This window comes from Scylla paramamosain, chromosome 30, assembly GCF_035594125.1.
Source record: "Scylla paramamosain isolate STU-SP2022 chromosome 30, ASM3559412v1, whole genome shotgun sequence".
Taxonomy (NCBI): domain Eukaryota; kingdom Metazoa; phylum Arthropoda; class Malacostraca; order Decapoda; family Portunidae; genus Scylla; species Scylla paramamosain.
In genome coordinates this window covers 17,641,615-17,661,867 of record NC_087180.1, presented here as the reverse complement: position 1 = coordinate 17,661,867, position 20,253 = coordinate 17,641,615, and the positions used below count along the sequence as shown (strand labels likewise).

Sequence of the window (20,253 nt, the reverse complement as noted above, 5' to 3'; positions counted from 1 at the left end):
CATCACACCACACCACATCATAACACACCACACCATACCACACCACACCACACATCACTGAGCAATGTCATCAAACAGTTTTTAGACATTCTTAAGTACTGGAAAATTTTTGTTTCATCATTAATTAATTCCTTGTACAGAGTAGCAAAATCTCCTTCAGTTTCTCTTTTTCTTCCACGTTTCATGTACCCACTTTTCTTTTCTTTATTTTTTGTTAAGCAAGCATCTTGCTCTTCATCAAGAATTATGACAATCATAGCCAACTCCACGTCTGGAAGGATATGTGTGCATAGACGTCACGAAAGCGACATGGATATCACTGACACTAAACCAATACGATACTAATATGGCACTGATAGGTGTGAAACCACTTTTGAGTGTACTATTCAGATAGTGTACCCACTATCTGCCAATTTCACTTGGACAAAAGCACAATTAGGTGATTGTTAAGAACAACAACAATAATAATAATAATAATAATAATAATAATAATAATAATAATAATAATGATAATAATAATATAATAAAAGGAGTTAAGCCATCTATATAGTTAGCTAGATTGATATTATCATTATTATTGTTATCATCATTATTACATATCAAGGTATTGTGACATTATTATTAATAATATGTTATCATTATTATTATTATTATTATTATTATTATTATTATTATTGTTATTATTATTATCATTATCATATTTCAGCTATCCAACATCAGAACAGTATATGAATATGGCAAATGCTGTTTTGACATCATTTCCTGCCATCCTGAGAAACAGTGATCTCGAGGAGCATGAATTGCAGCTGCAATGGAAACTGCGCATCCAGCACAAGTTTCAGAATTCAAGAAAGAGGCAGGATTCCTCAGTGACTGAGGTGACGTCAAGGAAAAAGAAGATCCCTTGCATAGCGCCAAAAGAGACTACGTGTCCACTGATGTGTGGAGTAAAGGCTTACCTTCCACCAAGGCCCCATTCAGAAGATGATGAGTCATTAGAGAGACATAGACAGTGGCTTGCTCTACATTGGATGAAGAAAGATCCCGAGTTAGATAAGGTATGTGATATTTGTACGCTTGATTTATCTTTTTTTATATTTCAGAGACTTCTTTACTGGTGTTGTTTGAAAATACCTGCTCTTATGTAAGCAATTTCAATGGTACTGGTGGATAGCCACTGAAAAATGATGCTCGTATATATATATATATATATATATATATATATATATATATATATATATATATATATATATATATATATATATATATGAGGGAGAGAGGGAGGCTGGCGGGACAGTCAACTTATGAAAACTAATTTTACTTTAATGATTTTCCCTCAGGCTGAACGCCTCATGCAGTTGACACTCTCTGAGAGACGCAAAAAAATAATCTATGGGAACATTCTTGTAGCAGAAATCCTGAACTTGTACTTGTGGATTCAGACTTTTGAGGGCGTAAGTGTGTATATATGTACACTTTATGGATTTTGCTACATATTGTTACTAATTGTCAACTTTATTTGTAGGGCTATAATGTATATAGCTATTTATATTTTATAGTAGGTAATTGATATTTAACTACCGGTACTTCCATTCTCCCTCTCAGGCTCAAAGGCCTCAGTGACGGGAGATAAGCACTCATAACTAAGTACAGTTATTGCAGATGCTCATCTCTGTAACCTTCACTTATAATTATTTGATGCTTATATCTTTACAGATAATCAAGGAGTTCCTGAGATTAGAACCACAAGCGGATGAACCAGACCCAAGAGTAGCAGTTTTGAAAGGGCTGGAGAAATATAGGCTCCCAATAATTGCCATTCTCAAAAAAAGAAAAGCAGTTCTTCTGTATATGGAAACCTTACTTGAACTCTATGACCACGATGAAAGTCAATGTGAGTAATGTCTAGTTCAACTTGTTCATTTCAGTAGCTGGTAGCAATTTAATATATGTATCTTTTCATCATTAGCAATGCATCTTTCACTTTTATATGCCTAGTATTCATGAAACTATGCTGCATGCAAAAACCAAACATTGTATTAAGGATGACCTATCTAACTGTAATGCTTGCACCAATTTCTATAAAGGTACTCATTTAATTGTTAAATTCCTGCTCTTCTATCAAATTTTTGGCTGAGTGCTATGGCTAAATAATTGTTTGCAGCATAAGTGATGTTAAAGATTTTAATAGGTGTAAAGCATCTCTCTCTCTCTCTCTCTCTCTCTCTCTCTCTCTCTCTCTCTCTCTCTCTCTCTCTCTCTCTCTCTCTCTCTCGTAAGGAAAGACATTATTTCTAGTGTAAATAAACCCAATAGGCTGTCCAATTTGAAATTTAAAATGTAAATATTATCAATCTTTTTAGAATTGTTAGCTACATCCTCTTCCCTTGCAGTCCAATAAGACAGGTCACTAATTCGCGTGGAGATAAAATTCTTGGAGTCACCTTTGCCAGCGCTAGCACAAGTGCAAACAGTCTGATAAAGGTTTCTTCCATGGTTGTGGTGAAGTTCAGGACTTCTCACACTGTTTTAGTGGATATGATGAGAAGAATCGGGAGTTCGGAACATCAGTGCGTTATGTCGGGGCATGTAGGTTCGGCTGGGGTTTTCTTTCTTTCTTTCTTTTTTTTTTTTTTTTCGATCAGTACTCATCATATTCTTACGAGGACTTGCTAGACAAAGCATTACTGCATTATGATATTACCCAAATAGTGTCTCAAGTAAAAAACATAACTGCATACTCGTACAAAAGATTTGCTGCTGTGACACAAAGGACAAAAATCATTAGTATACTGGTCGTTCTGAGCATTCAATCAAAATGCTTGTCATTCATATAATTAGTAGAACCATCGAGGAGCTTTATTTTTGTTAATTCTTATGTGATAAAGCAATAATTACAGGAGACTTTTAAAAGATTGGTACTCAAATTAGTGGACTGTCCTATTGGACGTGACCATATCTTCACTTTTTCCTTACACAGTTAATTTTCTTTTGTTTATTTGATTTACTTATTATCATATTTATTTATATATTTATTTATTTGCACCAGATGGTTGCTTAGTTATATTGGGGTTACTTCACCTGCTTGGAGAAAGGAAAGACTCCATTTTTACTAAGGTTAAATTTCAGTACCTTTGATTTTAGAGTGGTGTGTATATATTGAAATTTCTGAATATATTATCACCTTAAGATATACATCTACATATAAATTTTATTTTAATGTCAAAATGTTATTAATGTTTATACTATTATTTCTTCCTTAAGGTACCAGAAGAAGAACTAAGAACAGGGCAGTCTAGTGTGTATTTGATGGTGCACCTGTAGCTGAACCAACATGTATTTCTATGGCTGTAGTGTCATTGGTAGCAGGGCTTTGTGTTTAATATTGAACACCCAAAAAATTGTGAACATTTCCTCTGTTTCACAACATCCCATCTCTTAGGTATCAAGTATGACAAAGGTAACACTTCAAAAACAAGATCTCTACTTGTAAAACTCAATGAAGTAAAGACAGAATTGAGCTACAAAAATGCATAAATCTGCTTCCAAATATATTCAACTCCACACATAATGCCTCTCTCTCTCTCTCTCTCTCTCTCTCTCTCTCTCTCTCTCTCTCTCTCTCTCTCTCTCTCTCTCTCACTCTCTCTCTCTCTCTCTCTCTCTCTCTCTCTCTCTCTCTCTCTCTCTCTCTCTCTCTCTCTCTCTCTCTCACACACACACTAGTCAATTACTAGTTAAAGATTAATCAGTGAAACACACACACACACACACACACACACACACACACACACACACACACACACACACACACACACACACACACACACACACACACACACTGGTCAATTACTAGTTAAAGATTAATCAGTGAAATAAATACATAACATTATGTTAATAAGTTTTCTAAAAGGAAAAGGAAATACTTGTACTTCCCCTTCTCCCCAACCCAGTATTCATGAAATCTTACTGAATTGTTATCTTATGTTATATATATATATATATATATATATATATATATATATATATTTATATATATATATATATATATATATATATATATATATATATATATATATATATATATATTATATATATATATATATATATATATATATATTATATATATATTATATATATATATATATATATATATATATATTATTATAATGAATGGAGAGTAGGCACTCTCTCTCTCTCTCTCTCTCTCTCTCTCTCTCTCTCTCTCTCTCTCTCTCTCTCTCTCTCTCTCTCTCTCTCTCTCTCTCTCTCTCTCTCTCTCTCTCTCTCTCTCTCTCTCTCTCTCTCTCTCTCTCTCTCTCTCTCTCTCTCTCTCTCTCTCTCTCTCTCTCTCCAAATTGGGAAGTATTCTTCATGTACCATATGATGCATATATTTATATTTTTTTTTATGCATTTTTTACCTTTTTTTTTTTTATTTCCCTATGTTATTGCAAGTGATACGTGAAGCTTCTTTATTACTGTTCTGAGCATTTCTGTAGATTTGTTTAGTTAGTACATCCCATAGAAATACTCATTTTCTTTTTTTGTGTGGCTTTAAAGGATTAATGGTGACATATGGATATGATCTGGGTTAAAAGCTTGTACAAATAAGGTTAAATGTCTATTTTTGCACTGGTTGTTTCCCTAAGTTTCTTAAAAGTACTGTGATATAATTATTAGCAGTGGACTAATTAATTATTCTTTACAGGGTCTGTAACTCTTACATTTAATTTATGTTAACTTTACTTACATATTTTTTCCTTTAGTTTATGAATGGGAGGAAGGTTTAATATTCATATCTTAAGAGATGCTTACTTTCTTTTCCACATTGCAAGTTTTAGTGATTAATACTCACAAATGTGTATTATTTACTTAATGGCTTGTCAAAACAGGTTGTTTTTGTGTTGCTTTTTTTTTCTCATGCTAGGATGAAGTGTTACTAATGGAGTTTATTTTTTACATCTGTTTTATATATCATTACAGTTTTGAGGGGAGATTTCTGTTAAATGTTCAAGTGAAAAGCATATTATACTATAGATGATAAAAATTATAGTGTTTATTTTTTTAATTTTTTTTTTAATGCAATGAAATGGAGGGAACATTTAATTGTATATGAATATATTGAATTTATTACCTATTCTTTCCCTAACCTTGAGACAGCAGTAGCTAGCTGCTAGTAGTAAAGGTACTAATGATTCATCATCTGCCTAAGAAAGACTAACTAATTAGTCATTTAATTGACTAACCTATGATCCACTTTACTAATGTGGTTAGTAGAAGCAGTGAACAGTACGAAGACATTAGTCAGATATATTTGAGTAAGACCATACTCAGGTTGAGTGCTCAGTTAGTCACAAATTGACTAACATTATGTTAGTCACTGTGACTAATGCTGCCACTCGTTCTAGACCCCATGGGTTTTACTAAGAAAAGTTAGTCAGCACGACTAACTTTGGTTTTGTGTGACCTGAATACTTTTCCTTACTACTGTATCATGAATTAAATAGCTCCTCTTAAAGCATAACTATAACTGCTTACTCTATTATAAATAATTAACAGATGATTTGATGAAGTTTACCTGTCTAGTACTGAATGTGTAAAAAAAAAAAAAATAAATAAATAAATAAAAAAAAAAACACTTCAAATTTATCCGTAGACGTCGATTCATTAGGGCAGAAAGTAGACTCAGAAATCAGAGACGAGCCAAGTTACAATGACAAATCCAGACATCACACCTCCCTATGCCAGAACGACACTGCAGTCTTAATAATAATAACTACAACTAAGCGAGCGGTAATGAAAGGAAAGAGAGGGACGCAAGGAGTAATGAAACGAGTAATGAACGAGTGTATTACGTGCTTCTGCCTCGCCTATCTCACGGACACGTTGCTTTACGGGCAGGGAAAGTAAACATCATCAAGGCCAGAATTAAGCAAGACTCCAAGGTTATAGCGGCCGTAAAACAAGACTTCAGAAGCGTTCATAACATCTCTTTTATCTCGCTAACGACTGGTGTTTACTTGTTTATTTTTGCGTAGGTACGTTTGGTTCACCTGAGCTACGCGAGGACAGGTGTGAAGCGAGGAGGCGAGCACTTGAGAGAGAGGCAGGTAAGGCTTCGAGAGCTGGAGAGGGAGAGGGAAAGGGAGGAACTGAGAGATGAAGTGGTGTGTGTGAATAGACGGTGTGTTAGTTTGATTCATCTGTGATTGAGTGATAGTGGGAAGTAATTGAACACACACACACACACACGAATCAGACTTAATCAAAGCAACCTAACCTTACCTAACCTAACCAAGCAACCTAACGTAACCTTACCTAACCAACCACATCGACTAACAAAAGGAAAAAAAAAAAAAAAAACACTTTAAATTTAGCCCTAGACGTTGACTCATTAGGGTAGAAAAGTAGAGAAAAATCCCCACACTGTCCCTCTGAAGATTCCAAGGCGGGGTTCCTCTCTCTGGCATCAGCTCCTCTTCACGTTGAGGGAAAGGCGAGAACTGTGAGCCATTCCCAGCCTCATGCATATTGATAGGCAGCCACCTGGGCGCCGCTCACCACTGCCTGCCTCGGATCCCGCCGCCCTTGTAGGTGAACAGGGACACTGAGTTTCTTGGACAACATCATTTACGGCCCATATTTTGAAACACTACTTTGAAAAGGCTCTAGTTGAAGTGACACGGGTTTTTAAGGTGCTTTAATGGCTCTGGTGACAGATTAACAAGGTTTTTACATTATTAACGGGAGAAACACTCTTGAGATCCCGGCAAATCATCTGTGTGACCTTTGAAAACAGTCGTGGTGAGAGAGCAGAGCGTTTCTGAATGTTGGTCTATATCTGATGGGAGGAACATTACCACAGAAACAAATATATATACAATATACAAAGTTTTCTCCTCACCAACCTGACTTCCTTTCCCTCTTCCCCTCATCAATACACTCTCTTGATTTGCTTCTATTTATTCTCTCCAAGCTTCTCCTCGCCAAGAATAAAAGGTACCTGCAGCGTATCTCCTCCTTCACTTCTACTAAAAAGTATCTGAGGGTGAAATCACACGAAGGCAAGAAAGAAATCCTGGGATTATCCACGATCGAGGGAAAAGAAGCCGTTCCTGCTCCGGCAAAGCGATAACTGAAGGAGATAGCGATGAGGCGGAATTTCTGACTAAAATGGGTTGCTGTGTTTTCAAGGCAGGAAGAGGAGGCGGAATGCATGCGTCCATTACTTACTCTTCTAAATCTTTCTCCCCTTTCCACACGCACACACACACACACACACACACACACACATACACACACACACACACACTTTCTCTCTCTCACTCTCTCACAGCAAACTACAGATTTTAAGCGCCAAACTAAAGTAAGAGAGAGCAACAGCTTAGCAAATCGAACTGAAAATGATGCGTTGGACTTAACAGCAGCAATTTGTGATCACCCAGGTAACTTTTTTTGGGGGGAACACCTGAACTGAATGGAAAAAAACCTAACCTACCTAACCTAACCTAACCTAACCTACCTAACCTAACCTAACCTTACTTAACCTAACTTAACCTAACCTAACTTAACCTAACTTAACCTAACCTAACCTAACCTGACCTAAGACGCAACTCACCTAACGCACAAACACAAAGACACACACAAATATACACATCACGCAACGATCCAAGGGTTTTTAGCAGCGTGGCACTAGGCCGTTCTGCTCCTTCCACGTCCCCATCAGATCCCCCTTCAGGTCCCCCTTTGGTCCCCCATCAGGTCCCCATCAAGTGTGGATTGTTGGTCGTTTAGCGAGAGTCCCCAACGAGGAATATTTAAGCAACGGCCACCATAAACTTTACACATCACCAAGTACACATCACTGCCATTGCGTTACTTGAAAATACGTGGAAACAGACGAGGAAAAGGAGGAAAAAAAGGGAAAACAAGTGAGATACAGTAAATGGTACTTCTCGGAGTTGAAGAAATGGGATGTACTTGTGTCTGAGAGGGATGCTTGTGAAAGGAAGAATGATTTGAGATAAACAGCGATAGGAAAGGGAAAAGAAGGGAGGGAAAAAGAAAAAAAAAAGTGAGATAGAGTAAATAACATATCTTCGAGTTAGGAAAGTGGAGATATACAGTTCAGGAGACGAGAAGAGGGTTATGGAAGGTAGGGGAGGGAAGGGGAGGGAAGGGGAGGGAAGGGAAGGGAAGGGAAGTAAGGATAGGTTCTCTAGCACTTGTAGGTCGCAGTTTAGGGAAGTTTATGAGGTCAGTAATACACGAAAGTCTCTCTCTTATAGGCTGTGGGAGGAGTGATGGGTGTAGCTGTGGGTAGGTGCGCGCTCTCTCTCTTTCCCTCTCTCCCTCTCTCTCTCTCTCTCTGTCTCTCTCTGTCTAGACCGCCCCTCCCCACATACATACATACATACATACATACATACACAAACACACACATGCACTTTTTACATGATCTTTGCTTCCGTGTCCCACAAAAAAAAAGAAAAAAAAGAAAAAAGAAATATAGCTGTGCATGTAAAGTGGAGAGAGAGAGAGAGAGAGAGAGAGAGAGAGAGAGAGAGAGAGAGAGAGAGAGAGAGAGAGAGAGAGAGAGTGTGTAGGAATTTTGATGCTTTGCTTTGGTTGGGTAGATGACTTTTATTGCCTTCTGCCCGGAGCTAGTTTGCTATTTATTTATTTGCCCTTTATTTTATTTCTGAGGATAGAGATCAGACTGAATTTCTCCCTGAGTGTGTGTGTGTGTGTGTGTGTGTGTGTGTGTGTGTGTGTGTGTGTGTGTGTGTAACAGGAACTCTCCTCCAAAATATCTATGTCAGTTGAAGAAGCAGAGAAGAATAACAGGAGGAGGAGGAAAGAGAATAAGAAGAATGATGAAAAATAACAATGAAAACTAACATTCTGTATCTACCAAGCAGGAAAACTCTCTAGGGAAACACTTCGATCTTTCCAGGGCTTTTCCATCAAGGGGCCACATCACCAAGCTACCCTGTGCATGTGCGTGTGTGCGTGTGCCTGTGTGCGTGGTGTACATGTGAGCGGGGCGTGTACGTACGTAGCTGGGCGGGTTTAAGGTACACACGCATAAATGCATACGTAACTTCTCCTACCATTTTATGCAGCAGGGGGAGGGGAGAGCGGGAGAGGGAGAGAGGGAGAGGTGGGGCGGGAGAAGGAGGTGAGGGGGGCGGCGCTTGCAGGCGGGGCGGGCAGGTACATCTCGGCCGTGCAGTAAATATAATTCGGAACATCGCTGGATGAATTATGAATGGAAAGAAATGTCGGAAAAGTAACACACGAGGCAAAAGTGACTAGTGCCGCTTAGCCTCGTTCTTGGCTGCCGGCGATGGTGTGTGAGGGACGGCCAGGGAGGGGGCGGCGGCGTTCCTCGGAGCATGGGGCAACACTAAGCCTGGCTAGTTCTCTCCCTCCCTCTCTCTCTCTCTCTCTCTCTCTCTCTCTCTGTTCTGTGGTTTGCGGATGCCGTAATGTAAACTGTTTAATTTAAGCGACGAAGAGCTATTTTGGAGATTATTGCTAAGAGTGAATCCTGCAAAAGACAAATAGACAAAAAACAAATATAAATAGATAAGTGTATAGATAGAAAGCGAGAGAGAGAGAGAGAGAGAGAGAGAGAGAGAGAGAGAGAGAGAGAGAGAGAGAGAGAGAGAGAGAGAGAGAGTTACATACATAAGACATCAAGCATAGAAGGAGTCATACATAAGACATCCGTGCCCTACAGCAGTCCCCACAGCCAGCAGGAGGCCTCCCCGGGACACACCGCGGCGGGGAGACAGTCCTTAAACACAGGCCCGGAACAAGCCACCGACGTCTTGCATGATTTATGACTTTCATTCAAGACACACAGAAAGAAGGTAAGAAAAAGCAACACGCTGCCTCTTTTTTCTACAAACAAGAGGAGGAGAAGGAGGAGGAACAAAAAGCACTCCTGTAATCCCAGCCTGCCTCGTGTCAGCCGCGGGGGCACAGCTCGGCAAGAAAAGGAGAATATACTCTAAGTCAACGAACGCTTACTTATTACGTAGAAGCTTTTGAACGGCTGCAAGATGCCTCACGGGGCGCGGCGCAAAGCAGACTCGCAGGATGAGGGCAGCGTTAACACCCCGGCAAGCAGACAGACGCCGGGGCACCTCCTCCTCCGCCTCCCACAATGGCGCGGCGTCTCATTGTAGAGAGAGCACTGCACCTTACACAGAAGTAATCTGGAAAATGTTTCGCCCTTGTTGTGGGTCACAGGGACGTGAGTCTTGCCCAGGACAGGCTCGGGGACTCCTAGCTACGCCTGCATATGCCAAAGTCTCCTCTCCGTCTGTCGCTGTATAGTTAATTAAGGAACTGTTGCTTGGATTGTGTCCCCGGACTGCGTAATGAAGCGCATACGGGGAACGCCACTTGTAGTTCATTCAGGCTTCCCTCTGTTACAAAAGGCTGCTGTTAATTATTAATTCCCGCTGACATCTATAATAAAGGAGGTCAAACAATGATGATATGACCCCCGCGTTTCTTTTTTTTTGGGGGGGGGAGGAGGGGAACAGTCCTCATCTTTGCTTCATCCCTCTGAAATCATACTTCTTTTTTTTTTCTCTTTCCGCTCCTTTCACTCGACCCCTTGACTTTCATTTCTCAAGAGACTGACAACAAAAGGTTCGCTTTGTTGCTCATCCAGGTTTACTTAAGACAAGAGACGCCGTAACTTACACTTTCCAGAATATCTTTTCTTATATTTTTCTAAACCTTCCTAGTCATTTTTCTTGCTTTCCTCGGCTTCCACAGCGATATCCATGGCCGCGTTAGACAGAAAATGCAATACGAATCCGGAATATACACTTCATATAATTTACCCTTTTTTCTAGCATTTCCTTGTTATTTTCTTGCTTTTCTCAACTTTCCAAATGGAGTATAATGTTGAATTTAAAAGAATGTAGTAAAATAAAAGTAATAAAAGTAATTTTTCCTCATATAAATGATGTACACTTCATAATACAATTTTGCCTTATCTTCCCTCTTCTCAGAATGGAACATAACTCTATTTACAAAGAATGCAACACTCATTATCAGCAAAAAATACTTTCACCCATGTAAACAATGTGTGAAACCACTGACTACGAACTGAAAAAAAAAACGAAAGAAAAAAAATTAAGAAAACTCCATCTGTTTTCCCTCGACTAGAAAAAAAAAATGAAGAAAAAAATAAAGTAAAAAAATCTATTCTAACACTCTCTTGACTAAAATAAAAAAAAAAGAAAGAAGATAAAAAAGAAAGATACAAAAAAACCCTATCTATTCTAATACTCTCTAGACAAAAAAAATAAAATAAATAAAAAATGAAAAATAAATAAATAAACAAGAAGAAGGAAAAAGAAAGAACACTATCTGTTTTCTTATGCTCGCTAGACTAAAATTCCTCAAGACGAAGGACTCCACGCAGCAGCCATTTAGCAGAGAGGACAAAGAGGGAGTGAAATGACCACCGTTATAACACGCCCCCTCTTAATTAGAAGCTTACCGTCAGGTGTTTCGTCAGGTGTAATGTTAATAAAGGAAAGTGAAAATAAAACACAATATGGGAGAGAGAGCAAGAGCGAGAGAGAGAGATAGAGAGAGAGAGAGGGGAAGAGAGAGAGCATCCAATCCCTTCCCTTTTTCCCCCTACTTGTAAAATATGAGAGTTAGGATTATGGCCGTTTAAAAGAAAGGGAGAAGGGAAGAAAGGGTCGCTGCTACCACTGTGGGGAAGCTTAGACGGGGATTAGGAAGGAACGACCTACGCTGAACTGGTAAAGGATAACGTGTGAGGCAAGAACAAAAGCATCTCCACTCAAAAACGCGACCCACCACGACCATACGGGAAGGCGACCCAGAACAACTAACATTACTACTACTTCTACTACTGCTACTACTGTGAAAGATGACAGCCTTCAACCGCGCCAGAGAATGATGACCTTGAGTGGTACCTACTGACCGTACGACCACATGCAGTGACGAGCAGAACCACCAAACAAAATGACGAACCGAAAACCCTCAAGTCCCAAAGAAAATCACTCAAAAACCTGAAGTGCCAAGTAAAATGACGACCTCCATAATCGTACAAGGCAAAAAAAAAAAAAAAAAAAAAAAAAAAAATAAATAAATAAATAGATAAAAAAAAAATAAACAAATAAATAAAATAAATAAATACGACCATCACAACCAAACAACCAAACCTCTACCAATGATTCGAACGACACACAACCCTCCAACCAGCCAGCAACCAAGAAAAATAACCATCACAACCAAACAAGGAAACAACGGCCCTCACAACCACACATAATTCAAACAACTCCCTGGAACCGAACAAAAGCACCAGAAATAACCACAATTGCAGCCTTACAAGCACGCCATTGCATTATACCCACCAGCACAAGCACAGGCACACACGTCACCAGAGGCCGCGCGCGCAGGGGTGTGTGGATGGCAGTGCGCAGACGAGGCGGCTCCGTGACATGCACACGGCTCAGGGTAACGCGCAGGGCCGCCGCTAAAGGGCAGCATAACTCCCACACAAAGCCTGAAGTATGGTTGAGGCTTCGGGGGATGAGGCCCCCTTCCCGCCGCGACCTGGCCGTAGCTACAGGCTCTTCCCCACATTAAGGATATGAAGTGAAGGTAGTGGAAGGTAGTGGAGGTAGTGGAGGTAGTGGTCCGCCTCCGCCGCAGCCGCTACAGCCTTACGGAATTACTTAGTACGTGGACCGAAAGGAAAATCAATGTTACGGCCTTTCAAGGAAGAGATCTCATCTTGCGAGAACTCCTGTTAATGTCTCCGAGGAGGAAGGCTGAGACGCCGCCTCCAGGGACCACGAAATGTTGGCTTTTTCAGCGTGGAGGAGAGCTGGCGGAGGCGCTCAGGTATGGGGTTATGCGGAGATCAAGCGGTCATGTAATAGCAATACTAGAGTACATTTAGATAAAGGGAAGAGGGTACAATCTGGAAATGGCAAGGAACACACTTGGCTGCGGGGAGAATGCCGCCACGACGCAGGCAGACAGTGCAGCGGGAATGGGAAGGCAGACTGAGGCAGACTGAGGCTCACGTGCGTGGCTGTGCGGCGTGGCACGTTCAGCCCCACAATGGCCCTTGAGAGAAAGCTATTCGATCCTCTCACGCTGCCGCTGAAGAGCAAAGAAAAGACACTGTTGAAGAATAGAGGGACACTTGTAGAAACCCCCAATGGACACCTGGCCAAAGAAACCCGAGAGAAGGTGTCTCGGTCTTGCCTCCAGAGTGACGCGTTCACCTGGCCAGCCTTCCCTTACACTGTGAGGCGGCTCCCCAGGCACTCACCCACGCCCTCAGGTAACCCCTTATCGCCCTGGGTACGATAAGTTTTATCGCTGCGCCCAACATAGTGACAAACGCCGGGGATGTTACGTTCCGGATCCGAGCTGTCTCATTTATCACGAGGCGAGGCAGGCGTCAGGGCGGCGGGGCGGCTAGAGGGCGGCGCGGCGGGTCAGGTGAGAGGGAGACGGGGAGCAGGAAGGACGCGACAAGGGGAGTGATTGCGAGCGATGCCGCGGACCAGTGAGACAGAATTTACGGAGGAGAGGGAAAGGGGAGAAGCCGCTCGTGGCAGGGCGGTGCAGGAGATATGAAGGCGGCGAGGAAGGAGGAGGAGCGGCCGCCACTGCAGTATATCAAAGCAGAAAGAGGAAAAAAGTGTCACCCTGAACAGTAAATCCACATTTCCTCTTATTTGTGGCGAGGAAACTTTTTTTTTAACCTGAAACATGAAGTTGAAAATATTTACCACCGACACTATCACACCAGTATGACATTAACCAGTGACCTTATGTACGTCCCACAGGGCAGGTCAGGTCAGGTCACTCAGAGAAAAGAATGAGAAAAAAAAAATGGAGAAAAAAAGAACCCTGAGAATCTGACTTAAAGGGGTGAAACAGACCGAAGCATAACGGAATGTTCGGACCATTTCATTACTGCGATACAATCCCAGAGTAATAACAATAGAATAAGCTATGCATCCGTCCATTAGAGCTTGCGAACCCAGGTACAGGTAGTGTGCTATGTCTGTGTTCCCACCACCCCTCGCTACCCTGGCCTTCCTGTGTGTGTGTGTGTGTGTGTGGCCTGGAACGGACTGGCTAACTGTCTGAATGATTGATTGAATGATTGATTAATAAAAAGGCTGGCTGATTGACTGAGTGAATTAATTACCTGATTGACTAACTTACTGACTGACTGACTGAATGACATAGTGACTGATGGACCGGCTAGGTGATTGGTACATGAACTGACTAATTGACTAACATATTGATTGATTGACTAACTGAACGATTGACTAACTAACTAAAAAAAAACTAACTGACTGACTAACAAAATAACTAATTAACTAACAAGGTAACTAGCTGACCTAGGCCGCTTCAAAGGGGTCAAAACTTCCGGTTCCTGATGATGTCCGCCATTTGATTCAAGCTATGAGATTCAAGGTGCACGATTAAAGCTGTGATTTAAGACTCAGTATGACCTTATATCGCTCTTTCCGTTGCCTTGGCCATTGCCCCTCTTGCATACAAAAAGCTTCTTCCAGATTACTTTAATCAAGGAGACGAGAGATTATCCTTACCGCGGGAATAATTAGGGAACAAAACCCCTGATGGAAGATTTTTGGGTGGGAAAGAAATTTGTGGTGGTGACTTAACCTAACTTAACCTAATCTAACTTAAGCTAACCTAACTTAACTTAACCTAACCTAACTTAATCTAACTTAACCTAACCTAACTTAACCTAACCTAACTTAACCTAACCTAACCTAACCTAACGTAACCTAACCTAACCTAACGTAACCTAACCTAACCTAACCTAACGTAATCTAACCTAACCTAACGTAACCTAACCTAACCTAACGTAACCTAACCTAACCTAACCTAACGTAACCTAACGTAACCTAACCTAACGTAACCTAACCTAACCTAACTTAACCTAACCTAAACTGACGTAACCTAACCTAACCTAACGTAACCTAACCTAACCTAACCTAACGTAACCTAACCTAATCTAACCTAACCTAACGTAACCTAACCTAACCTAACCTAACCTAACGTAACCTAACCTAACCTAACCTAACTTATCCTAACATAACTTACCTAACCAAACCTAAGCTTACCTTGCCTAACTAAACCAAACCTAACCTAACCTAACACTATTCTAATACTTCTCCCTTAACGTAATTATTGACCAGGGTGCATTAGTAAGAGAAACAGACGTAGAAGTAGCAATCTTAATACAAATACTAACACTAATACCACTGGTTCTCCCATAGCGTGCATTAGTAAGAGGAGGAAGCGTGAAAATGTTGAGGCGTGACATTACCAAACATGACAGAGAAAGAGGATAAGAGAATTACTTTATGAAGGTGGGTCAGTGTGTGTGTGTGTGTGTGTGTGTGTGTGTGTGTGTGTGTGTAATTAGGGAACATCACACATACAGCACAATAACGCCAGCATAGTGCATTATGAGGCGCAGTTTCCTGTAATTTTCCACACTTTCGTTCATACTTCATCTAACATTTTCCCCCTACCTCCAATTACGGTTAAAATGTGCCGCTAACACACTCTCTCTCTCTCTCTCTCTCTCTCTCTCTCTCTCTCTCTCTCTCTCTCTCTCTCTCTCTCTCTCTCTCTCTCTCTCTACACGTGTCCTTCGGGAGGTTAGCAAGTGAGTACCTAGCAAACACTTCGGACAGGTATTGGTGCCCGTCACTCCGTCAGTCACTCAACACGCGCAATATTTCAACGACCTGACGAAGAGTTGGTGGTGCTGGTGCTTGCGTGGCTCCTGCTGGCGTGATCTGGGGTCTGTGGGTCTATGGGTGTGAGACCTTCCGTGGCCTTATCTCGCATAGTGCGCCCTCGATGCATAAGAAAGGGTAAAGGTGGGAGATCAGATTAACAGGTTCCACTGGCTCCCCACGCGCCCTGAGTTCACCTGTGTCTTTTTCATTAGTCTTCTTGGTTATATTACTGGTTATTTTTCTGTATTGTTCGTACTCTGTCTCTTAGGAGTAAATGGTAAGGGTGAGAGACTCTTGCACTCATGTCTACACTATTCTGTAGGCACCACAAACACACAAATACATACACACGCGTGAGGGAGGATGGGAGGGAGGGACGGAGGGAGATGGGGAGGTGGGACGCCAGTCATCATGTAAGGGCGTAAACAGCTTAACAACATTTCATTGGGAGAAGTAACTTAATTTTCTCTACATTCCCTGAACACAAATTTTGCATCACAACCCTCAATTACATAACTTAATAACAACAGGTGCAACTTTCCCGCTCTGGTGAACTTTGCTAGGCGTGGGGGAAGAGGAAGAGGAGGAGGAGGAGGAGGAGGAGGAGGAGGAGGAGGAGGAGGAGGAAGGGGGAGGAGCACAGCAGCTACAGAATATTCAAGCTCAGAGCAACATTTATGGGTTTTCGTCAAAGGAGGGAAGAAGAGGGGAAGACGAGAGGGGGAGAAAGAAGAGGAGAATATTGGAGAAGCGATAGTTAATTTTTAAGCTTCGTGAGGGAGTGATGCCACGTGTGTACTCTCCCTTGGCTCATTAAACACTGAGCAGGTGAGGGACTTGCGTGACACATCGGGACCTGGAGAGCTGCACGAGGACTTGCTTCAAATGGCCTGATGAAAATTGAGCTTCGTGGTGGTGGTGGTGGTGGTGGTGTCTGGAAAGTGAAATGTATCGTCAGTTTCACCACCATTAGTACCACCACTACCACCACCACCACCAGTACTCCAGTCGGTCTAAGAAGAGAAGCGAGGGAAAGTTGGAGGTAAGGAGGTGTGTGCGTCTCTGTTCCTTTGATACAATGACCCTTAAGAACAGCGAGGCGAAGGACACGAGTGCTGAGTGTTTGCTGGTGACACTTGGAGGCTTAATCATCTTTGTCGCGTCCCGTGTCTCTGGGAAGAAAATATAAGTCGATTTTCTAAAAGGGAAGTGGGAGACGAGAGATAATTCTGATTCAAACAACATTACACACTCTCAGCTTATAAATATTACACGGATAAACATTTTTTCCACGCTGCTCTGAGTGTTAGCAATGAACAACGATAGCAGTGAAGGGGTTAAAACTGTCACTAAGCATTCTTGTCTCGGTAACTTTTGTATTTCGCACGAGTAATATAAACTAAATGCTTTCTCTTACCCCCTCGAACACCCACCCTCTCTCTCTCTCTCTCTCTCTCTCTCTCTGCAACGCGCGACCAGTCCTCGGGTGTGAAATAATGCCTCGTAAATTCTGTGTCTCTCTCTTCTCTGTGTTGTAAAGCCGGGCGCCCTTCCTCCCCCCCAAAACAATCGTCACATTTTTCTTCCCCCGTTTCCTCACTTGTTGCGTTTCTTTCATCACCCCAATCTTTATATCGTTCCCTTCAATGTATTTTTTTCCTTAACGCCTGTGACATTTTCCCCTCTCTCTCCCTCTCCTCCATTATTTTTTATTCTTGTTTATGTATCTTGGGTCACCTTGACTTTCTTGGTATTGTTATTATTATTATTATTATTATTACCATTGTTATCGTCCTCCTTGTCATTGATTCCAGGAGAGAATGTGTTTTAGTACAGTTCTTGAATATAACATGTGGCATTCGTTTTACTATCTATCTGTATCACTTCCACCTAATTTCCTGTCTTATCTAGTCATTTCTATCACATCAACCACTATTATCTTCACTAGAACGTTAAGTATTCGCGTATTTTCTATTTCTATCATTTTCAACTTCCTTTACCGTCTAGTCCTGCTTTCACCACATCACCCACGCTTTCCTCCCCATCACGCCCCACCCATCTTAAGACCAACCACCGCATCCCCCTTCTTCCCTCCCTCACTCTTAACTAATTGATTCCCCCTCGCCAGCTACGCCTCACCCTCACAAATAATGCATAAAAAAAGAAAAGAGTCGCATATACTGTAAAAAACGCATTAACAAGAAGCAAAATTTATGGCAGTGAGGGAGAGTTGCCATGGTAACGGGAGGGTTCACCGTAGCCACACGACACCTGGATGCAGCGAGCCGTGGGGAAGGTGACTCAGCAGGTGTGATTTCCCTTAATCTGAGTCTCGGGTTCCCTTCCAGCGACTATGAGCATAAGAGCACAAGTAAATAAAGGAAGCAGCAAGAAGCCATTAAGTTTACACGAGGCAGTTTCTGTATACACGTACCTTCCTGTTTCCACGATCATCACCATCCATAAATTTGTGTAATGTTCTTTTAAATGTCTAATCTTCTTTTAAAGTTGTCTAATCTTCTTTTAAATTCCTCTAATCTTCTTTTAAATGACTTCCAAGGGCGCGAGGTTGTATCGAGTACTTGCACTTGCAGGAGCGACGAAGGAGAAGGAGGAAGGAGGAAGAGGAGGGAAGGAAAAGTAAAGGAAGGGAAAGCAGGGATGAAAAATGTATGGCGTGCGGAGGTGAAGGAAAAGATGAGGACGTGGAGGGTAGGGAAGGAGGGGGGGAGGGATGGGGTGTTGGGCAATGCTGGTGGGTAAGGGAGGGTAGGTAGGGAGTGGGGGTGGGCAGTGGAGTCTGGAGGAAAGAAGAGAAACAGAAGAGGGGAAACTTGTGTAGGTTTGTGGCGCAGGTATTGCACACTTTTGCCCGCCCCTGCCTCCCCTCGCCCTCCCCTCCTCACCTGAGCCTCTCCTCTCCCCCCTCGCCCCTCCTCACCTGAGCCAGCCGCGGAAATTTAAAGAACTCACAAAAACCGAGAGAGAAAATATAATTCCACGTGACGTGCACATAAACACGGCTATCCACGCCCTCAACACGTCACGGGGAGAGGGAGAGACTGCAGAGAGAAGAGAGGGGAGAGAAAAGGCCTGTGGATTGTGGAGATGCCTGGCGGGGAGAGAAGGAGAGAGAGAGAGAGAGAGGGGAGCAGCACCGTATACATGGCGGCCTCTGGTATCCGTGAGGCTGCGAGGTAGGAGGGGGCCGCGAGAAGAGCCAGGTCGGAGTGTGTCCTGGGCCACTCTCACGGAAGCACGTCGCGCCAGCCTCTCGTCGCCCGGCTCGCGTGGCCATCCGTGCTTGCCCGCGTCGCTCTGCACAGTCCCTTAGTGGTCCGCCAGGGAAGAGGTGTGCGTGCCCCGCTTGACGACTCGTGCCCGGTGCTGTCTGGCCTGCTGTTACGAGGAGACAGGCTGCAGGTGACTTGTTGTTCCCGCATGCGAGTCGCTAGCGAAGGTGGTGCGTGAGGGATGCAGCGCCGCGTCTGCCTCGTGTTGTCAGGATGATCTCTTACTTAAAGTGAGGGATTTGGAATAAGTTTTTTGCGCTGTACGTACTTGCCGGATAACTGTGTGCCAGGGATACGAGGAAACTGTACACTGCTTATGCCACAATAAATAAAAAGAAAAGGTACGGTGGAAAAGTTACCTGTGTGTATTCATAGAAATTGTTAATCCGAAAGACTCAACACCCACGCCTGCTACTGGAAGAGTCAAGTACAGCCCCGCCTGGTGGAGACTGCAGGCGGCGAGGCGGTGGCGAGCAGCTTGGTGGGGCGGCAGGTGGTGGCCAGGGATGGGCCAGGTGCTGCGTGCCCACTGACCCGCCCCGCCCCATGATGCCCGTCACAGGAGTTGTACCGAGGGACACCACCACCACCACCACCTCCACACCAGCCGGACACCATTATCTCGTTCAACACAGGTAGGTGGCAGCCCCCTCCCCCAACTCACGTCCCCAGCAGGCAGGTACTCGCAGTAATACATTGACCAGAAGCGCAGTAATAATACACTGACCTTGTACGAAATTAATACCACGCGTAACGTTTAGAAGGATTGAAAAGTAAGGAATAGGGAGAGAAAAGAAGTGTTTTGGTAACTTAGAAGAGGATGTGAGTTGATACTATGAGAGAGAGAGAGAGAGAGAGAGAGAGAGAGAGAGAGAGAGAGAGAGAGAGAGAGAGAGAGAGAGAGAGAGAGAGAGAGAGAGAATCCACGAATCCATCCACTCCTGAAGCTAATAAGAAATTAAACAGCTAAAACATATAAGCTTCTAAACAAAACTTGAACCACAACCAAAACCTCAGCGAAGAAAGACAAAGATAACAAAGATGACACAAATACAACACCAAGACAACTCGAAACATGAAACACCAACAAAAATAACACACCTTCATGTACCCAAACTAGCACAACATGAAGGCTAGAGAGAG

The 20,253-nt window shown here is 42.5% G+C and overlaps 1 protein-coding gene across 2 annotated transcripts in view; it reads left to right on the top strand.

Moving 5' to 3' along the window:
• LOC135115952 (uncharacterized) overlaps positions 1 to 3,839 on the top strand; it is an 85,669-nt gene extending 81,830 nt beyond the window's left edge. For both annotated transcript variants that reach the window (XM_064033102.1, XM_064033098.1), the window contains 4 exons: positions 707 to 1,058; positions 1,717 to 1,894; positions 3,050 to 3,117; positions 3,265 to 3,839. In XM_064033102.1, the coding sequence (XP_063889172.1) occupies positions 729 to 1,058; positions 1,717 to 1,894; positions 3,050 to 3,117; positions 3,265 to 3,324 (636 nt within the window). In that variant the 5' untranslated portion in view covers positions 707 to 728 and the 3' untranslated portion in view covers positions 3,325 to 3,839. The remainder of the gene's footprint in view (positions 1 to 706; positions 1,059 to 1,716; positions 1,895 to 3,049; positions 3,118 to 3,264) is intronic.
• Positions 3,840 to 20,253: the final 16,414 nt, after the last annotated feature.